Raw genomic sequence first — 17,864 nt, forward strand, 5'->3', positions numbered from 1 at the left:
CCGGGTGGGCACAGCACGCCGCCCTAATCGGGGGAACGGAGCATGGGGTGGGCAGGACACCATGCCATGCCGCTGAGACGGGGCTACCCGCACTTCCCACGGCCATGGAAACCGAGTGGACTCCAGAGCTGCGCCTCTGCAGAGCCTGGCTGTGCCTGCATCAGAGGATGAGCCTACACCCCCAATCCCGCCTGCAACAGGGGTAGGGCCCTGCACCCAAGGCAGCCTCCGTGGAACGCAGACGTGCCTCCAGTGGGAATGGCCCTGCCTCCAACCCTGCCTCCAGGGCAGGGCTGGGAATGGCACCACCAGGAGCTCCTGCAAACCTCACTCCCAGAAGGAGAGCATGGGAAAAGCCCCTGAGAGGATCCGGCCCAGCTAAAAAAGATGGAAAGAAATGTGTGGGGGTTTGGTGCTGTGAAAGCAGAAACATTCAAATCTGCCCGAAGAGATGGGGCTGGATGCATGAGATAACTGTTTCACAGCAGCTGAAATCAACACGCCCTCTCACCCAGTCCAGTGAGAAGCCAGCTTTTCCCTGCAAATGGATGATGAGAAGGCAAACAAACACCAAGTTTCCACCTCTCAAGAGCCTCACAACCACCTTACCTCCTGATATATATCAAGGTTTTCATATTCTAAGGACCCTAATAAACTAATAACATATGCCAAGAGTAAAAATCTTGAAGGGTTATCACACAAGAGTTACAAAAATGTACAACTGTTTGTAAAATCTGCCTTAGAGTTCATAGTACAATACTTATAATTATTGTTTGCATCTGCTAAAACCAAAATGGATTAACCTGTGATGGCTAGTTCTGCTAAAGTTATTTGGAAAATATTACAGTTCTGTCTTAGGCAGGTACTACTGTGTCCTAAAGAAACTCGAGTATGTGTGTTAACATGTCTTTTCTTAGTACTCCTAGTAACTATTCTTGCATTGCTTCAAGATGAATGGGTAAGATTCAAAGAATAGAACATCAATTTATCATAAGCAAATTTCATTTGCAAAGTTTTTGAACTGAAATTCTGACACTTGTCATCATTTTAAACGTTAAAAGTAATCTATTAAAGTCAATTAAAAATTTTCTAACTTCTAACAAAGGGGGAAAAGTATATTGCTTGCACTGTTATTCATGCTAAAAATTCTTCTTGCACTAGATATTAATAAAAGCTTGTTTTTAAATACATATATACAGAAAACATCTCCCAACCAAGGTTATTGTGCTGATCAAGCCATGTACCTGGCTGGTAAAGAAAAATATATTATTAAACCTAGATGAAACTTTGCAGAAGTTAAACGCTTCTTCCATTGAGATAAATGAGAAAGCCTCATCTGGAAGAGGTTTTTTCAAGCCCTGATAGTGAAAAAGAGACCCCCCTCAGTAACTCCCTAAGTAATAGTATTCAAATTTCATGTTGTGTTCCTATTTTTATTTATTATACAAAGAAAAAAGGGGAAAAAAGTTGGGGGGAAAGTACACACCCACAATGAATTTTAAGTAGTATCATGTTCTCTCATGTTTTACAATAAATAATACAACAGTACAATAACCCTATGATATTCAGCTGCCTAAATTACATTTCAATGGACACTGAAAATCACAGATGGCATCCCTATGTCGCCTCAACAAAATAGTAGATCACAAATGATCACCTACCTCATGCACAGTTCATATAAGGACTTGATTTGTTTACAAATTTTTTCTCATGTTTATAAACTGTTTTCCTGTTTAAAAAACTGTTTTCTGTTTTCTGGGAATTGTTTTTTTCTCCAAGGGATAACAGGGTTACAGCTTGTTTTTTAATAGTTGGGTTTTTCTCTAAGGGTTAAATGTGTTAAGCTTTCTGCTTGTAGAGATAAGTTGTAATTTGTAACCAATAAGCATTATGCCTGTGGCCTGAGTTCCCCCAACAGGTTCTGGAAGTGAATGCTGCAGCTCCAGTGTAAATTAGATCCATGCTGTTTTCTGTTGCCCTGTTTGCAAAGGGCGCTTGCAGATGGATGACAGAGAGCACTTCACAAAAATTTATAAAGACAAGAAGGGTGAGATGTTACCATGATTGACAAGGGCCTCGCCCAATCACATATCTCCCAAGGCTGCAGGCATCTCACTGGCCAGGACCCATAGGGGTGTGGAGTTCAAACCAATGAGGGCATCCTGACAGGATCTTTCAATGCCCTTTATAAGAGAGGACTTGGGAAAAAATGAGTCCCGTTGCAACATGAACATCGGAGTGAGTGGCTTTTGTCTCCAGTGCTTCTCCCCCTCCATATTACCTAACAACCTCCAAGACCATTCAGTATTCCTTGATGCCACCAGAAAATATGACTGAACGCAAAAGATTTTCTGGGATTGAAAGTCGACAAATCCACTGTCCCCAAGGAATTTACATTGTTGGTCTGTGTCCCAATGGATGTTCCTGCCCCTGCATTCATCCACGTGCCCATGGGAGCCAGGAAGATGTGGAGCCTCCAAGCCAGGTGTCTTCCAAACACAGATCACCAGGACCATGGATCACCACGGCTCTCCCCAACAAGGGTCACTGAGGATCATCCAGTGTGGATCTCCCATGAGGAATGGAGCTGGAGCTGTGCACGAAGCTCTTCCGGCACTTGGGGCACTCACAGGGCTTCCCTTAGTGGCACCTCCATTGGTGTTGGGTCAAGTTAGAACTGCTGGAGAAACTCTTCCCACACTCCTCACACTCGTAGGGCCTCTCTCCAGTGTGGATGCGCCGGTGCTTGATGAGGGTAGAGTTGTGCTTGAAGCCTTTCCTGCAGTCAGGGCAGTGGAAGGGCCTCTCCTCTGTGTGAATCCACTCATGTACGAGGAGATCGGAGCTCCTTTGAAACCTCTTCCCACACTGGGGACACTCGTAGGTCTCTCCCCAGAGTGGGTGCGCTGGTGCAGGATGAGGTATGAGTTGCACTTGAAGCCCTTCCCGCACTCGGGGCAGCGGAAGGGCCTCTCATCTGTGTGAATCTGCTGATGTACGAGGAGATTGGAGCTGGACTGAAACCTTTTCCCACACTCGGGACACTCGTAGGGCCTCTCCCCAGTGTGGATGTGCCAGTGGTGGTTTCTCAGGGCATAGCTCCACCCAAAGCTCTTCCCACACTCCAAGCATTCATAAGGCTGTTTGCCAGTGTGGATCACCTGGTGCTGGATCAGACCAGAGATCTTCCTGGAGGTCTTCCCACATTCCCCACACTCAAAGGGCTTTTCCCCAGTGTGGATTCTCTGGTGTTCCCTCAGGTGGAAGCTCTAGCTGAAGCTCTTCCCACATTCCACACACTCATAGGGCTTTTCCCCAGTGTGGATCCTTTCGTGTTTCCTCAGGTTGGAGCTATGGCTGAAGCCCTTCCCCCATTCCAAGCACTTGTGGGGCTTCTCCCTGCCAAGAGGCTTCTCCACCAGCTCTGAGCTCCGGCTGGATCTCTGGCTGCCTTCCTGGCTCAGGGGGGCTCTTTCCTCCTTGCAGCCCCTCCTTGTGCGGCGTCTCCAGGGATTTTCCTCCTCCTCCATCTGGCCACAGCCTCGGAATGAAAAATCCTGGTTTGGGAAAAAAAAAAAACAAAAATGAGAGCACCTTGGGCTGGGGGTTGCTCCTTGCCTGAGTTCATCTCAGGAAGTCATTGGGGATATTGCATCTTTAAGAACTGCCAAAACACCATGATTCAGCACAAAAATCCTGCAAGCACCACGGCACAGATCAATAGCTGCCAAACATCAAGATTCAGCCAGAAGCCCCTCCAAAATATAAAGATTCAGCCTCTGCAAAACATCAAAGTACCAATATTTAGCCCAATAAATCTCAGAAACACCAAGATTCACCACCATGAAAATCGTAGATCCCCCTTCCCCAGGGAGCTGCACGTGGGGGCGCAATGCTCCTGGGGCTGGGGAGGAGGCTGCAGATACAGGGAGAGGCGGAACCCTGTGATGCCTCCTGTTCCTGCTCCTCCTCCTCCTTCTGTGTCCCTGCTCTTCCTCACACTCCTCTTCCTTCTGCTATTCCTCCCTCTCCTGCACAATCCCACCTTTTCCTCCCACGTGCAGGGTTTCACCATTTTGTTCCTCAACCCTGCTTCTCCTTCCCTTCTCCTCCTGCCCCAGGCCCAGCACCCGCTGCCGGCTCCCTCTTGCCCCCAAACCCACAGCATCCCACGGCAGGGGCAGGGATGGAGCTGGGGCAGGTCGGGCTGGGGCAGCGCTGGGCTCTCGGCCGCTCCCGCCCGCACTCGGTCCCCACTGCAGCCGCTCCCGCCAGGACAGCGCGGGGGGGCCCGGCCTTGGCGCTGCCCCACTCCCACCTCCCCAAATACCCCTCGCGGGGGGCGCTGGGGCCGAGGGGGGCGCTGGGCGCAGGTGGGGAACGCTGAGAGCTGCGGGTCTGCCTGGCAACTGCTGAGTCATCAGAGCCGCGTGCTCTGATTGGCTGAGCGCTGCCTGAGGGCTGGGGCTGCAGCAAGGGGGGACACCCTGCTCCAGGGGGGATGTCCCACAAACGCGGGATCCCCATGAAAGGAAGAAGAGGAAAGTGTCTTTACAATCAGATGCTGTGAATCTGCTGAGAGATAGAGCCAGGACTTGTACGTAAGGAAGCGACAGGAGAAGCCATCAGTTTCAGAAAATGCTATTAATTGATGACACAGACTGCTGCTCAGCCAAGGTCCTGCTAAATTCATGAACTTCGAGAAGAACAACAAAGACTTCTGTGAGAGTCTGTCAGAAATATCCTTCATCTGCCTCACGATTGCCATGGAGAGAGAACACCACAAAATTAAAACCCCTCTTTGCTGAGCCAGTGTGGGGGGAATGTGATGTGCCTGAGGCCTGAAAGTATTGCTAGCTTACTTTTTTCCACAGGTGTTGTTTGCTATATGCTACACTGAGCTCGCAGGGCACCCTGCCCTTTTTGCACAATAGCTCTGGAATCCTCCCCACCTCTCGGCCTGGCTGGTTTGAGCTTCAGGGTGGTCCCTCCTCCAAGAGAAGACCCCTCTCGCCCATCCTTAACCATCCTGACAGACAAGTAGAGATGTAAGAAGCCTCTTCATCAAGGGACTGAGACATGAAATCCTTATGTGCGAAGGCCCCCTCTCACCTTCTTCCAGAGACTGGGACTGAAACCCCCAATTCGGGGGAGGTGTGCAGTGGGGGGGGAAGGAAAGCTGCCCAAAGCAAGATGGATGTTGTAGGTGTAGGCAGTGGACCACGAAAACAATGGCTCTCCCCTGCTGCCTAGCTTGGACTTTGTGTACACCCCTTTTAAGTGCTATTCTTCCCCACTGAAGACCTTTGTTTTGGTTACGGAATTTATTCCCCCTTCCCCCAATGAAAAAGAGTATAATTGGGGTCCAGATGAACTGTGCCTCCGAGATCTCCCTGGACGTGACATGGCAGACTCCATCGGCTGGACCCCGAAGGACAACGCAGTACCACATTTGGTAGCTATAACCCACTCCTCTTCTTCCTCCCTCTTTTTCTCCTTTTTTCCCCGGTTCCCTCCCCAACGCATTTCTGCTGTGGTTATTTCAATAAAGTTGCACTTGTTGATTATTACTGCAAATCCCCTGTGCCATGTCGGATTTTGCACCCTGAGATCACCCTAAGAACCATCAAGAAACCCGTTTGTAAGGACGGATCGTGACAACTTCACAGAGACATGAATATCATTTGCTATACAAAACTGGGGAGCATATAAAGCAGGAGTATATAGTAGGTGGATTGGGAAAACTGTAGCTCTTAAGTACTTCAGCCAGTGGGGAAAGGGAGAGGGAGATGTGGTCAGTTAAAGAAGGATGAAAAGGAAGCTGTATCCTCCAACAAATGGAGAGACCCTGTGGGAAATGTCCCATGGCCTCTCCCTATTTTGAGGAATGAAATTACTTTTACAGGACTCCTCTGTCTGCTTTGTGGACAGAATCCTCTGGTGATGTCAATTTTTCCACACACCTTGGGACTCGTCTGGAATTCCTTCCACCGTCTGGGGCAGCGGGCAGTGAGTGCAGCTGAAGGTGCCTCACTCAGTTTGGGTGATCGGCCCCCTTGGGGGCGGCAGCACCGGGGACTGATTGGGTACCTGAGAGTGACCAGGAGACAGACGAGTGACACATCAGGGGGGCTGTGAAGAGTCAGCAGGGAGAGAGCACTGAAAATCTCATCAGTGAGTGCACTGGGATCTTTGGGGAGTGAGCATGGCAGGGCACCCATGGAGACAGAGAAGGGAAAGCCAGGAAGGGGTCCTGTGCCAAAGGGATGATGATCCCAAAATATCTCTGAAGGGTCCCTTGGGAGAAGGTTGAGGTAGATTGCACACTCCCTCAGAGGCAATTAAGGACTTGGACACCCAGGGGGGCAATAAGAGAAGTGGAGAAGGGATTTGGACAACAGGGGATGGATGGCGTTGGTGTGCTGGGAAGGGATTGGGTGAAGGGGAGTGTGCAGGAATATGGTTAAGGCAAGAAGCAGCAGGAGGAATCTATGTGGCAAGAAAAAAGATGATGGAAAAGGGGAGGAAGAGAAAAATACTGAGGATTGGGATGTTTTTCAGCGGGGTCTTAGCCTCAAAACTTCTGATTCAGATCTTTTGTATCCCCGGTTTCCCGGAGAGGAAAACAAGGAGGTCAGGGTTTCAGGGGGTTTCTCTGTGGGGGGCAGCGGCAGCACCAGGCGCAGAGGTGCGGGACCGGGAGCACGGGCTGGGGGCCTGGGGGGAGCTGCGGGGCCGGGCCGGGGCTGTGGGGCAGCCGGGGCTCAGCGCCGGGCGCTGCCTGACCCCTCCAGCCCCGGGCAGGGCCGGCAGTGGCCCCCGGCCCCCAGGAGGCTGCGGGACGCCCCGGCCGCTGCCCGGCCCCGTGGAGCTGCCGGCCCTGCCCGCCGGGGGGGCGCCTTTGGACACTGCGGCAGGACAGGGAGCGGCTCTGGGATACGGGCTGGGGAGGGCACCCTGAGCACAGGGACGAGGAGCAAGGAACACCTGGGAAATGTGGATTATACATGGAAGGATCGAGATTTTCTTTTAAGGATTTTGTTGGGATCACTGGAGAAACGAATGATTTTGCAGAAAGCTCAGCAGCTCTCAGAGGATGAGCACCCACAGGCACTGAGGGGGGCTGCAGGAGGGGCAGAAGAAGGCCCTGCAGCACTTGGGCACAAAGGCCCAGCAGGTGAATGCAAGAAGGGAGCAGCAAAAGGCCAGGCTGAAGGCAAAGGCCAGGGCAGAGCTCCTACAGCCCCTGAGGGATCAACCCCAGGGCCCAAGGGGGCCCCAGCACCCAGGGCACGGGCTCGGCCACAAGCACCCGGCAGAGGCATTGCCCTCCTCGGCAGGGGACAGCCCACCCAAACAGCCCCTGGCAAGGAATCAGGGCTCCAGCTGCAGGGCACAAGGACACTGCAAGCACAGACAGCAGCACCCTCAGCACCAGCAAGTCCACCCCTTGATGGACATGGATTGGCAGGGCTGTCACAGCTCCCATCACACCAGGGACCCTCCACACTGGAGCCCTTGAGAACATTCAGGTGGGTCTGCATTGAGAGGAGGCCTTTCCTGATGGACACAGGGGCCTCTCAATCCACTCTGAATCTCAGACCTAAGAGTGAAAATTGCCAAAACTGTCTAATTATTCAGGGGATAAGTCAGCAAGAAGAGTGGTTTTATTCAATCACTATTAGAAGATGTGGAAGATGGGTTTGAAATGCATGAATTTTGATTTACTCCTAATTGTGATTATAATTTACAGGGAAGGGATTTCATTGCTAAATTTGGAATGGAAATTAATTTTATAAAAGGTGATACATAGGCTAGTTCTGTTGTACCACTGTGTCAGACCTCTGGCAAGGCCTGTGCTGAAGTGAACCCAGAAGTGTGGGCAGTCCCAGGGAAATATGGAAAATTAGAATATGGAGCCTCTCCAAATTACTTTGAAGCAACCAGGACAAGTGGTGTCTAAAAGCAACAGCCTGTTCCAGGGGAGGGAAGGAAGGGGAATCAGACAAAGCGCGGTCACCGCCCCATGCTCAGCTCAACCCAAGGAGCTCTGGGTGCTTGTAAGAGCCTGGCACTGAAATGCCCTGAGCAGGAAGGCTTCAATATCTTCTGCTGACACCATGGCACCTAACAGGGGGGCAAAAGCAAATCTGACTGGTTCAGCAATGTAATATATGTTATGAAATAATTCGTGCTTAAAGAGAGAATGTATTTTATAAGATTGTGAAATCCAAACAAGTCTCTGACCACAAGAAGCCCAGGGACAGGTGTCTACTTCGGAATCTTGAAATTCCTGAAGGCAGCAGAACAATACCCCTGTTTACCCATAATTCGATGAGGCTAGTATGATCCATCTTCCTCCAAAATAATCAGGAAACACCCAAGGGTGATCATCACTCAGTTGACACCATCTATTAAGATAACAGATGTTGCCAGAAAGATACATCTGAATACGTGACTTCCCCTGACATGATCAGCCAATCAGCGCCTGCCACTACTCAGGAAACAGCAATTGTCCAGGTCTGCACAGTGAAAGAAACTATGCTGGGTTACAAAAGAAATTGGGACTCCTCTGCCTTGGGCATAAAAAACTGTATTAAACGGGGGTATTGTTGTCCTGATGCCTTCAGGAATTTTAGGATTCTGAAGCGGACATCTGTCGCTGGGGCTGCTAGTGGTCAGAGACTCGTTTGGATTTCACAATATTATTAGTATTATAAAATACATTCTCTCTATAAGCATGAATTATTCCATACCATATATTACAAAAGGCATCATTAGATTAGAAGACGTTCTCAAAATAATAACAAACCAGACAGATCCAGCTCCTGACATTCCTGCTGACCAATCCAATGAAATGAGGAACACAACATTTCACCATGGGATGGGATCAGATCATCTGTTAGCAGACAAAGGAGGAGTTTCTGGAAAATTAAATGACTCAAACTGCTGTTGGCAAATAGATGACAATGGAAAAGTGGAGAAACAGGTAACAAAGGAAAAAGAAAGCAGCTCATGCACCGATCCAAATGTGGAAAGGAGGGAATGGGACACGGTTTTGTGGTTTCCTGGCAGACCATGGGTTAAACTAATGCTGTTTCTCCTCTGATGTGCTACAGCAACTCTCACCTTTTTACCATGCTCCACACCTTGAGAGTGCAGCTCATTCAGCAGCTGAGCGAGGGGATGCAGGTGGCAGCCAGGCCTCCTGATCCAGAAACGGCTACAGAAGGACAGGGAATGAGGGCACTGAGAACAATCCCAAAACCAAAGAAGACCTAGACCTAGTAAGGAAAAAAAAAAAAAAAAAGGAAAAGAAAAGAAAAGAAAAGAAAAAGAAAAAGAAAAGAAAAGAAAAAGAAAAAGAAAATTCACTGAGTGAATCTGCCTGGAGACTGGGTCAGGGACATGTAGATAAGGAAGGGAGAAACCATCAGTTTCAAAAAATTAAAAAATTTTACTAATTAACATGGACTGCTGCTCAGACAAAGTCCCGCTGAATTCCGGAACTTCCAGAAGAGTAAAGACTTAACAGAGCCAAAAATACAAAAATATCGGCTGTTCTACAAAAGTGGGGGTGACAGTAACGAGGACATGCAGTTGGCGGATCGGGAAGTCTGAACCTTCCAAGTACCTCAGCCAGTGGGCAAAGGGAGAGGGAGATGAGGCCGGGAAAATGAGGATAAAAAGGAGGCTGCGAACTACAACAATGGCAGAGAGCGCACGGCAAATGCCCCACGGCCTCTCCCTCTGCTCAGCAATAAAGTCACTTGTACAGGACTCCTCTGTCTCCTCGGGGCACAGAAACCTCCGGCCACGTCAATTTCCCCGCACAGCCCCGGGCACGGGGCAGCCGCCTCTGTCCCAGCCACAGGAACCGGGCCGAGCCAGCGCTGCTCCGGCAGCGGCTCCTGCCGAGGCAGCGGCCGCAAGGAGACCGCGGGCAGCCGCTCCCGCAGCGCCCTCACGCCAGCGGCAACACGCGCCGGACACGGCACAACGAACCCGCCTGAGCCCCCTGCCGCCCCCGAGGCCCGCAGCGAGCCCCGAGCCCCCGCACAACCCAGCGCGCCTCCCACCTGCGCTGCGACCGCCTCCCAGCTCCGCCGCCGACTCACCGCGCTCCGGCCGCTGCCGCCGCTCCCGGGTCCGCACAGACGCTCCGCCAGTGGCGCCGCTGCCGAGCCACGGCCGCCCTCAGGCCGCCACCGCGGCCCTGCTCCGCCCCGCTCCCACCAATCAGCGCGCCAGAACCACGACTGACGGCACCGTCGCCCAATCGCAGCCGGGGGCGGGCTCTGCACACGGCACAGCCTCGCCCCGCGCTCTCAGGGCCCCCCGGGCTGCGTGAGGGCAGAGCCGGAGATGAGGAACAGCCCTGGAACGGGCCGGCCCGAGCCCGAGGGGGATTGAGCTGAAAACACAAACAAACTTCTCCGCACCTCCCGCCACGGCTTTTTTTACATTGTCCACACTTTGCCCCAGCAGTGTTAAAGTGAACCTTGTGTTCCAGTGCAGCAATCTGGTATCTCATGTGTTCCCTCCCCTCCACTGCTTTTATTTTTCTGCTTTTTTTTAACGATATTCTGTTAACTGTTTACAAGTTAAAAGGTCACCTTTAAAGCTCTTCTAGGTTCTTAAAATGCAGCCTAAATTGAATATCACAGAACCCATACCAAAATTTTGCCATCACGAAGGGCTATGCATACACATACACAAAATGCCCCCCAAAGGAATAAAAATTTCTGCTACTTCCCTTAGGAATAAAAGTTGTTTTTTACACCCCTGGCCCAAACCTAACTGACAATATAAAAGTAGGATTATTAAGAAAAAAACATTCCCATGTTGTAGTCTTAGCACTGAATCTGGAGGAAGAACAAAAACTCTCCAACAATATCTTTAGTCTTAGAAAATCAAGGCATTACTTGATTGTGGCCAGGATGTGCAACAGAAATCATTTCATTCACACATAGCCCGGCTGTGCAGAAAAAATCATTCCATGAGTGAGTTTTACTCGATTTTCCCTAAACTTTCTACAATCTTAAACCAATCTAAATCCATTGGTTTAATATTCATTGCTTCCAAGTTGGGTCATTCTTAGTATTTGGTTTCCTATAGGACCCGGATTTCTTTGCTTCTGATGTTAATTAGCTCCACACTCCTGGATTTCCTTCTCAGCCTTTTCCAGCCAGGTGTCTCCAGCTGTGCGGGGGCAGTGTCTGGGGTAGCTGTTGGTTGCTGTTTGCTGCTGGGCGTTGATGTTTTGTTGCTGGTCGTTATCTCTGTGGGTGTCTTTTGGGCTATTCCCAGTCTGTGGAGATGTTGAACTCATCTCTGTTGAGTGGTGTAACATGCCTTTAAATAAAACCTTTAAAATTCCTTTCCCCAAGGCAAAAGCACACCAAGCCAGAGTAGAGAAATAAGATTTAGAAGACATAAACTTGCTATATTTTGCAGCAATGCAATCGCAGTCAGCCCAGAGTGTGGGTGTGAGTGAGCCCCAGAGTGGAATTGTGCCGTGGTGCTCCCCAGCAGCTGTGGCAGTGCAGGCCCAGCCAGCGCTGAAGCTGCAGCAGTGGCAGCAAGGCTTGGCCGCAGTGGCTGGAGGTGCCAGAGGAGGGTGGCCAGGATTTCCGAGGGTTTGAGCAGAGGATCTGTGGGCAGGCCCAGGGGCTTGGCCCGCTGTGGAGCCCTGGCTGCTGCTGCGTTGCCTTCAGGGCAGGCTCAGGGGCGGCTCCCATGGTCCTGCTGCAGGCGGGAAGTGCAAATCTCCGGGGCTTCAGAGCCCCTGAGGCCAGGCTGAGGGGTCCCCCCGTGTTCAGCTGTGCTGGCGGCTGTTTCTGGCCTCAGGGACACTTGGCATGGGCCCCTTGGCCACCAGTGGTGCTGCTTTGCACTCCTTAGGCAGGAGCCGATGTCCTGGCTGGGTGTTGGCAACAGCAAAGTCCCAAGGTGGATGTGTCTCATCAGTCTCTCTCAGCCTGGGTCGGGAGCTCTGTCCCTTGAGTGCAGTCCTGGGTTTCTTGCCAGCCCCTCTCCAGGCTGTTCAAACAGGAGGCTGGGTTAAACTCTTCCCCTGTCCTCCGTTCTAAATCCTCCTGGTGCCACTGAACAAGTTTCATACTGTAATAACCGTGCCCTGCTCATCCATTTAGAGGCTCTTTTGGTTATCCAAGCTTTACCTTGATGCCAGACTTGAACAATGAGAGTTCCTGCTGTTATCAGTTTTCAGGCCTCAGTTCCCAGTGGGGCCGGGGCTGCACAATTGTGCAGACAATGAGGCCACTCTCTGGCCACTGGGTTAAGCGTTTTAGCAGAAGGATTCCTTTGGCACGGCCCTGTTTAACATACAATTCAAATTCTTATTCCCTGTCTGGAAGGCCCAGGCCAGCAGCCTCAGTTAATCTTCACTTTAATACTTGAAGATTCTGTTTTCCTCCTCCTGTCCATCCACCCAGGTTGTTGACTGGCAGGATAGGAGTGTTGTAGGGAGTCATCCCTGGCTCCAAAAGCCCTGCCTTGAACAGGGACTCAGTACCAGGCTGTGAGCCCTTCCTTCTTTCCCACCCTTGGAACAGGGTGTTGCTTTTAGACACTTCTTGTCCTGGTTGCTTCAAAGTAATTTGGAGAGGCTCCATATTAAATTGTCTGTGTTTTCCTGGGGCTGCCCACACTTCAGGGCTCAGTTTAGCACAGGCCTTGCCACTCATCTGACACCAAGATACATCATTAGCCTCTGTTTTACCTTTTAGAATACAAATCTGTATTTCCACATTAGCCATTGAATCCCTTCCCAGTAAATGATAATCACAATTAGGAGGAAGTAGAAACCCATGCATTTCAAATCTATCTCCCACATCTACTGATAGTGGTTGAAGAAAACACACCTGCTCATCTTTCCCACTTAGCACCTGAATGATCAAACAACTTTTTGACAATTTTCCCCCCTTGCATCTGAGATTCAGAGTGGATTGAGAGGCCCCTGTGTCCATCAGGGGAGGCCTCCTCTCAATGCAGACCCACCTGAATGTTCTCAAGGGCTCCAGTGTGGAGGGTCCCTAGTGTGATGGGAGCTGTGACAGCCCTGCCAATCCATGTCCATCAAGGGGTGGACTTGCTGGTCCTGAGGGTGCTGCTGTGTGTGCTTGCAGTGTCCTTGTGCCCTGCAGCTGGAGCCCTGATTCCTTGCCAGGGGCTGTTTGGGTGGGCTGTCCCCTGCCGAGGAGGGCAATGCCTCTGCCGGGTGCTTGTGGCCGAGCCCGTGCCCTGGGTGCTGGGGCCCCCTTGGGCCCTGGGGTTGATCCCTCAGGGGCTGTAGGAACTCTGCCCTGGCCTTTGCCTTCAGCTTGGCCTTTTGCTGCTCCCTTCTTGCATTCACCTGCTGGGCCTTTGTGCCCAAGTGCTGCAGGGCCTTCTTCTGCCCCTCCTGCAGCCCCCCTCAGTGTCTGTGGGTGCTCATCCTCTGAGAGCTGCTGAGCTTTCTGCAAAATCATTCGTTTCTCCAGTGATCCCAACAAAATCCTTAAAAGAAAATCTCAGTCCTTCCCTTATAATCCACATTTCCCAGGTGTTCCTTGCTCCTCGTCCCTGTGCTCAGGGTGCCCTCCCCAGCGCGTATCCCAGAGCCGCTCCCTGTCCTGCCGCAGTGTCCAAAGGCGCCCCCCCGGCGGGCAGGGCCGGCAGCTCCACGGGGCCGGGCAGCGGCCGGGGCGTCCCGCAGCCTCCTGGGGGCCGGGGGCCACTGCCGGCCCTGCCCGGGGCTGGTGGGGTCAGGCAGCGCCCGGCGCTGAGCCCCGGCTGCCCCACAGCCCCGGCCCGGCCCCGCAGCTCCCCCCAGGCCCCCAGCCCGTGCTCCCGGTCCCGCACCTCTGCGCCCGGTGCTGCCGCTGCCCCCCACAGAGAAACCCCCTGAAACCCTGACCTCCTTGTTTTCCTCTCCTGGAAACCGGGGATGCAAAAGATCAGCCGGCAAATGTTGAGGGTAAGACCCCGCTGAAAAACATCCCTGTCCTCAGTATTTTTCTCTTCCTCCTCTTTTTCGTCATCATTTTTCTTACCACATAGATTCCTCCTGCAGCTTTTCGCCTTAACCATATTCCTGCACACTCCCCTTCACCCAATCCCTTCCCAGCACACCAACACCATCCATCCCCTGTTGTCCAAATCCCTTCTCCACTTCCCTCATTGCCCCCCTGGGTGTCCGTGTCCCGAATTACCTCTGGGAGAATGTGCAAACCACCTCAACCTTCTCCCCTTTTGTATAAAATACAATATTCACAGTTCTGCTAAATCTTTGTTCTCCTCCACAAAGTTCAGGAATTTAGCAGGACCTTGGCTGAGCAGCATTTCCTGTTGATTAATAACAATTTCTGAAACTGATGGTTTCTCCTGTCACTTCCTTATCTACCTCAAAGGAGATTCACACCATATGTTTGTAAAGACACTTTCATTTCATTCTGTTCAACACGATGGGAAAATGGGGGAGAAGCCATAAAAGGGCATTTAGGACACCAGAACTTTGAGGGACAGGGGAGGGTCAGCCCTAAACTGAGCCAGAGGGGAGCTGGGATTTAGAGGGGATGATAGACAAAGGATAGGAGTGGTGGATAGCGGGAGGGGAAACAGCAGGAAAGGGGTTCCTGTGGTGGTCCCTTTGTGTCCCCATCACTCAATCCCTGGAGCAATTCCCCAGGGCTGTGGGAGGGGATGGATCCACACTGGGGGGTTCCCCAAACTCCCTGTCCATCTTTTGGGAGCTCCCTGGGCTGGTTCCCCCCACCCAGCAGCCGGTGATGCTTTTTCAGTGTGGGGCAGAGGGAGGTGGGAAAGGGGGATCTGGGTTGGTCACAGAGGAGGAGGGGAGGGGGAGAGGAGAAGGAGGAGCAGAAGGAGAAGCACAAGTTTCCATCCTGCTGGTGACTAAGGAGGGGGAGCTCACCCCAAATGTATCAGGGAGTCCTCCAGAAGAGAGGTTGTTCTAAGGGAAGTGTTTGGAGTTGGCAGATTCCAGAATCAAGACCCAAATATCTTGGTGGTCCCTGAGAGGGTTTGGTTTTTTGTGGGTATATATGGATCTTGCAGGACCCCAAAGCTGATCCTCCTTTTGGGGATAATTAGGGGTCCTCATGGCAATCACCAGGTACTGGTAGGGAGAGGACATCGGTCTTGGGACCCCCCCAGAAGATCAGTGGAGTGGAACCTCAAGACCTCTGGAGTGGGAAAAGGTGAGAGGGGTGGTTCCAGACTCGGGTGAGACCCAGCAGCCTGAAGGGGGGAGGGAGGGGCCTGGGGTGTGGGGACCCCTGGGATCTGTGGAATCCTGGAGCAGAGAATCAGGGGAGAACGGAGCCCTGGGACCCTCAAAATCCCCTGAGTCATCTGTATGCAAGACTCCAGAGAGGGGGAGCTCCAGGAGCCACGGGACTCCCATCAGCTCAAGGAAGAGAAACCACCAAACCCCAGACTGAAGAGACAAGAGGGGCAGATCTCCTATGAGGGTCATTTTGGGAGCTATATCTTGGTGCTTTGCAGATTTTTTTGAACTCAGAATCCCTGGAGACTTCCAGAGGTGGTCCTCTGCAGGAGGAACCCCCAGCCCAAGGCTCTCACCCCTTGTTTTTTCCCCCCAAACCAGGATTTGTCATTCCCAAGCTGTGGACAGATGGAGAAGAAAAAGCCCCAGAGATCCCGCACGAGGAGGGGCTGCAAACCCAGCCCAGCGAGGTTTGAGGAGGAAGGAGCCCCCCTGAGCCAGGAAGGCGGCCGGAGATCCAGCCAGAGCTCAGAGCTGGTGGAGAAGCCTCAGGCTGGAGAGAGGCCCCACAAGTGCTTGGAATGTGGGAAGGGTTTCAGGTACAGCTCCCATCTGAGGGAGCACCAGGTGATCCACACAGGGGAAAAGCCCTACAAGTGTGGGGAATGTGGGAAGGGCTTCAGCAAGAGCTGCAACCTCATCAGCCACAGCAAGATCCATACTGGGGAACGGCCTCACACCTGCCTGGAATGTGGGAAGAGCTTCGTGCGGAGCTCCAGCCTGAGGGAGCACCAGATGCTGCACGCTGGGGAGAGGCCCTTCGAGTGTCCCCAGTGTGGGAAGAGGTTTCTGAGGCCATCCCGTCTCCTCCTGCACCAGCGCATTCACAGAGAGGAGAGGCCCTTCTGCTGCCCTGACTGTGGGAAGGGCTTCAAGCACAACTCCACCCTCCTGAACTGGCGCCTGCACACTGGGGAGAGGCCCTGGGAGTGCCCCGAGTGTGGGAAGAGCTTAGTGCGCTGTTCCAGCTCCACCCCCCATGGAGCATCCACGGTTGATGATCCCCAGTGACCCCATTTGGGCAGAGCCCTGGTGATCCATGATCCTGATGATCCCTGCTGGGTGTGGGGAAGGTGTTAGAGAGATTTCTTTCCCTTCTCCTTGTGCTGCTGTGATTTGGTTGGTAATAAATTCCCTCCGTGTGCCCAGGCTGGGTCTGTTGTGCCCATGCTGGTGCTCAGGGCAGAATCCCTCCCGTTCCCTCTCAGCCTCCCCAGTGCCCACTTTGGGGCCGGGCCGTGCCCCAGTGCCGGCTCAGGGGCTGCTCCAGGCTGACGTGCAGCCTGGCAGCTGGAGGTGACCCCACACTGAGGGGGGTTTCCAGCAGCACCAGGAGCTGGTAGGTCCAGTCCCCATTGGGGACCACATCAGTAGCCAACACAGAGCTCCTGCTGGCCCTGGAACCACCTCACCTGGATGGCAGCAGGGTAGAAATCCATCACGGAGCAGAGCAGGCAGCCGGGACCGGGCTGGGAGCTCGAAGGGGGCACCAGCGAGATGGACACGCTGGGGGGCACTGGGAGAGAGCGGGGACACACTGGGATCAGCTGGGGGAAACTGGGAGAGAGAGGGGAGGGGTGGAATGGCCTTGAGAGGGACTGGGAGTGCACTTCGAGAACTGTGGAGCACTGAGAGAATGGGTGAAGGTCTCGGAGGGAAATTAGAAGTACTGGGAATGGACTGGTATTGAACTGGGAAAGAGATGAAAGTGACTGGGAGGGAGTTTGTGGACACTGAGGGGGCGGCACTGGGAGGAACTGGGAATGGCGTGCGCGGCACTGGGAGGCCGAGTCCAGAGCGGGGCACTGGGGGCTGCGGGTGTGCCCGGCAACTGATGAGTCATCAGAGATCCGCGCTCTGATTGGCTGAGGGGCGGCAGCACAACGCGCGGCTGAGACGGACACGCGGGGGGGCACTGGGAGTGACTGGGAATGGACTGGGAGAGCCACGGGAGCCACTGGAACGGAGAGGAGGCCGCGGGGACGGTCACAAGGAAGGCTGAGGGCTCTGGGGTGATTCCCAGGGAGGTTATGAGGGGACATGCTCGGGCCCCTCTCTATGCCCCAGGAGCTGCGGGCAGGAAAATCCAGGAGTGAAGCACCCGACACCCCAGACTGCCGGAGCCCTGCACCCCTGCGCTTCCTAAACGATTTCAGGGCTGTGCCAGAGCCAGCAGCCAGCCCTTTGTCATCTCAGTCACCCTTGGCTGTCACCCCCTGAGAAACCCAAACCCCATCAGTGCCCGGCTCTGATGTGAGTCCATCCCATGGGCAGCACCCCCCTCACCCGACTGCAGCCCCGGGGCCACTGTGCCACAGGGTCAGTCCTGCCAGGACAGGCAGCTCCAGCGGGAGCCCCTCCGGCCACGGGGTTCCCACGGGGTCACAGCCACCTCTCAGGCACCCCCCTGCACCAGGGGGCTGGTCCAGGGACTGTGGGGAGAACTCTGCATCCAGCACCTCCGTCTTTAGAACCACCAGGGAATTGCTCTGCTGGACACTGAGGACACTTCCAGCAGCTTCTCTCAGAGCCCGCCCCACTACCACAACCA

At 53.1% G+C, this 17,864-nt stretch overlaps 1 protein-coding gene and 1 pseudogene across 1 annotated transcript; one reads left to right on the plus strand and one right to left on the minus strand.

The window, feature by feature from the left end:
* Positions 1 to 1,412: 1,412 nt before the first annotated feature.
* On the minus strand, positions 1,413 to 10,177 carry LOC118700769 (zinc finger protein 239-like; annotated as a pseudogene).
* A 4,761-nt stretch (positions 10,178 to 14,938) lies between these two features.
* Positions 14,939 to 16,462, plus strand: LOC118700775 (gastrula zinc finger protein XlCGF49.1-like). The gene is made up of 2 exons (XM_036405363.2): positions 14,939 to 15,224; positions 15,635 to 16,462. The coding sequence occupies exon 2, from the start codon at positions 15,662 to 15,664 to the stop codon at positions 16,322 to 16,324; it is 663 nt and encodes a 220-aa protein (XP_036261256.2). The 5' UTR covers positions 14,939 to 15,224; positions 15,635 to 15,661; the 3' UTR covers positions 16,325 to 16,462.
* Positions 16,463 to 17,864: the final 1,402 nt, after the last annotated feature.

This window comes from Molothrus ater, chromosome 33 (genome assembly GCF_012460135.2).
Source record: "Molothrus ater isolate BHLD 08-10-18 breed brown headed cowbird chromosome 33, BPBGC_Mater_1.1, whole genome shotgun sequence".
Classification (NCBI taxonomy): domain Eukaryota; kingdom Metazoa; phylum Chordata; class Aves; order Passeriformes; family Icteridae; genus Molothrus; species Molothrus ater.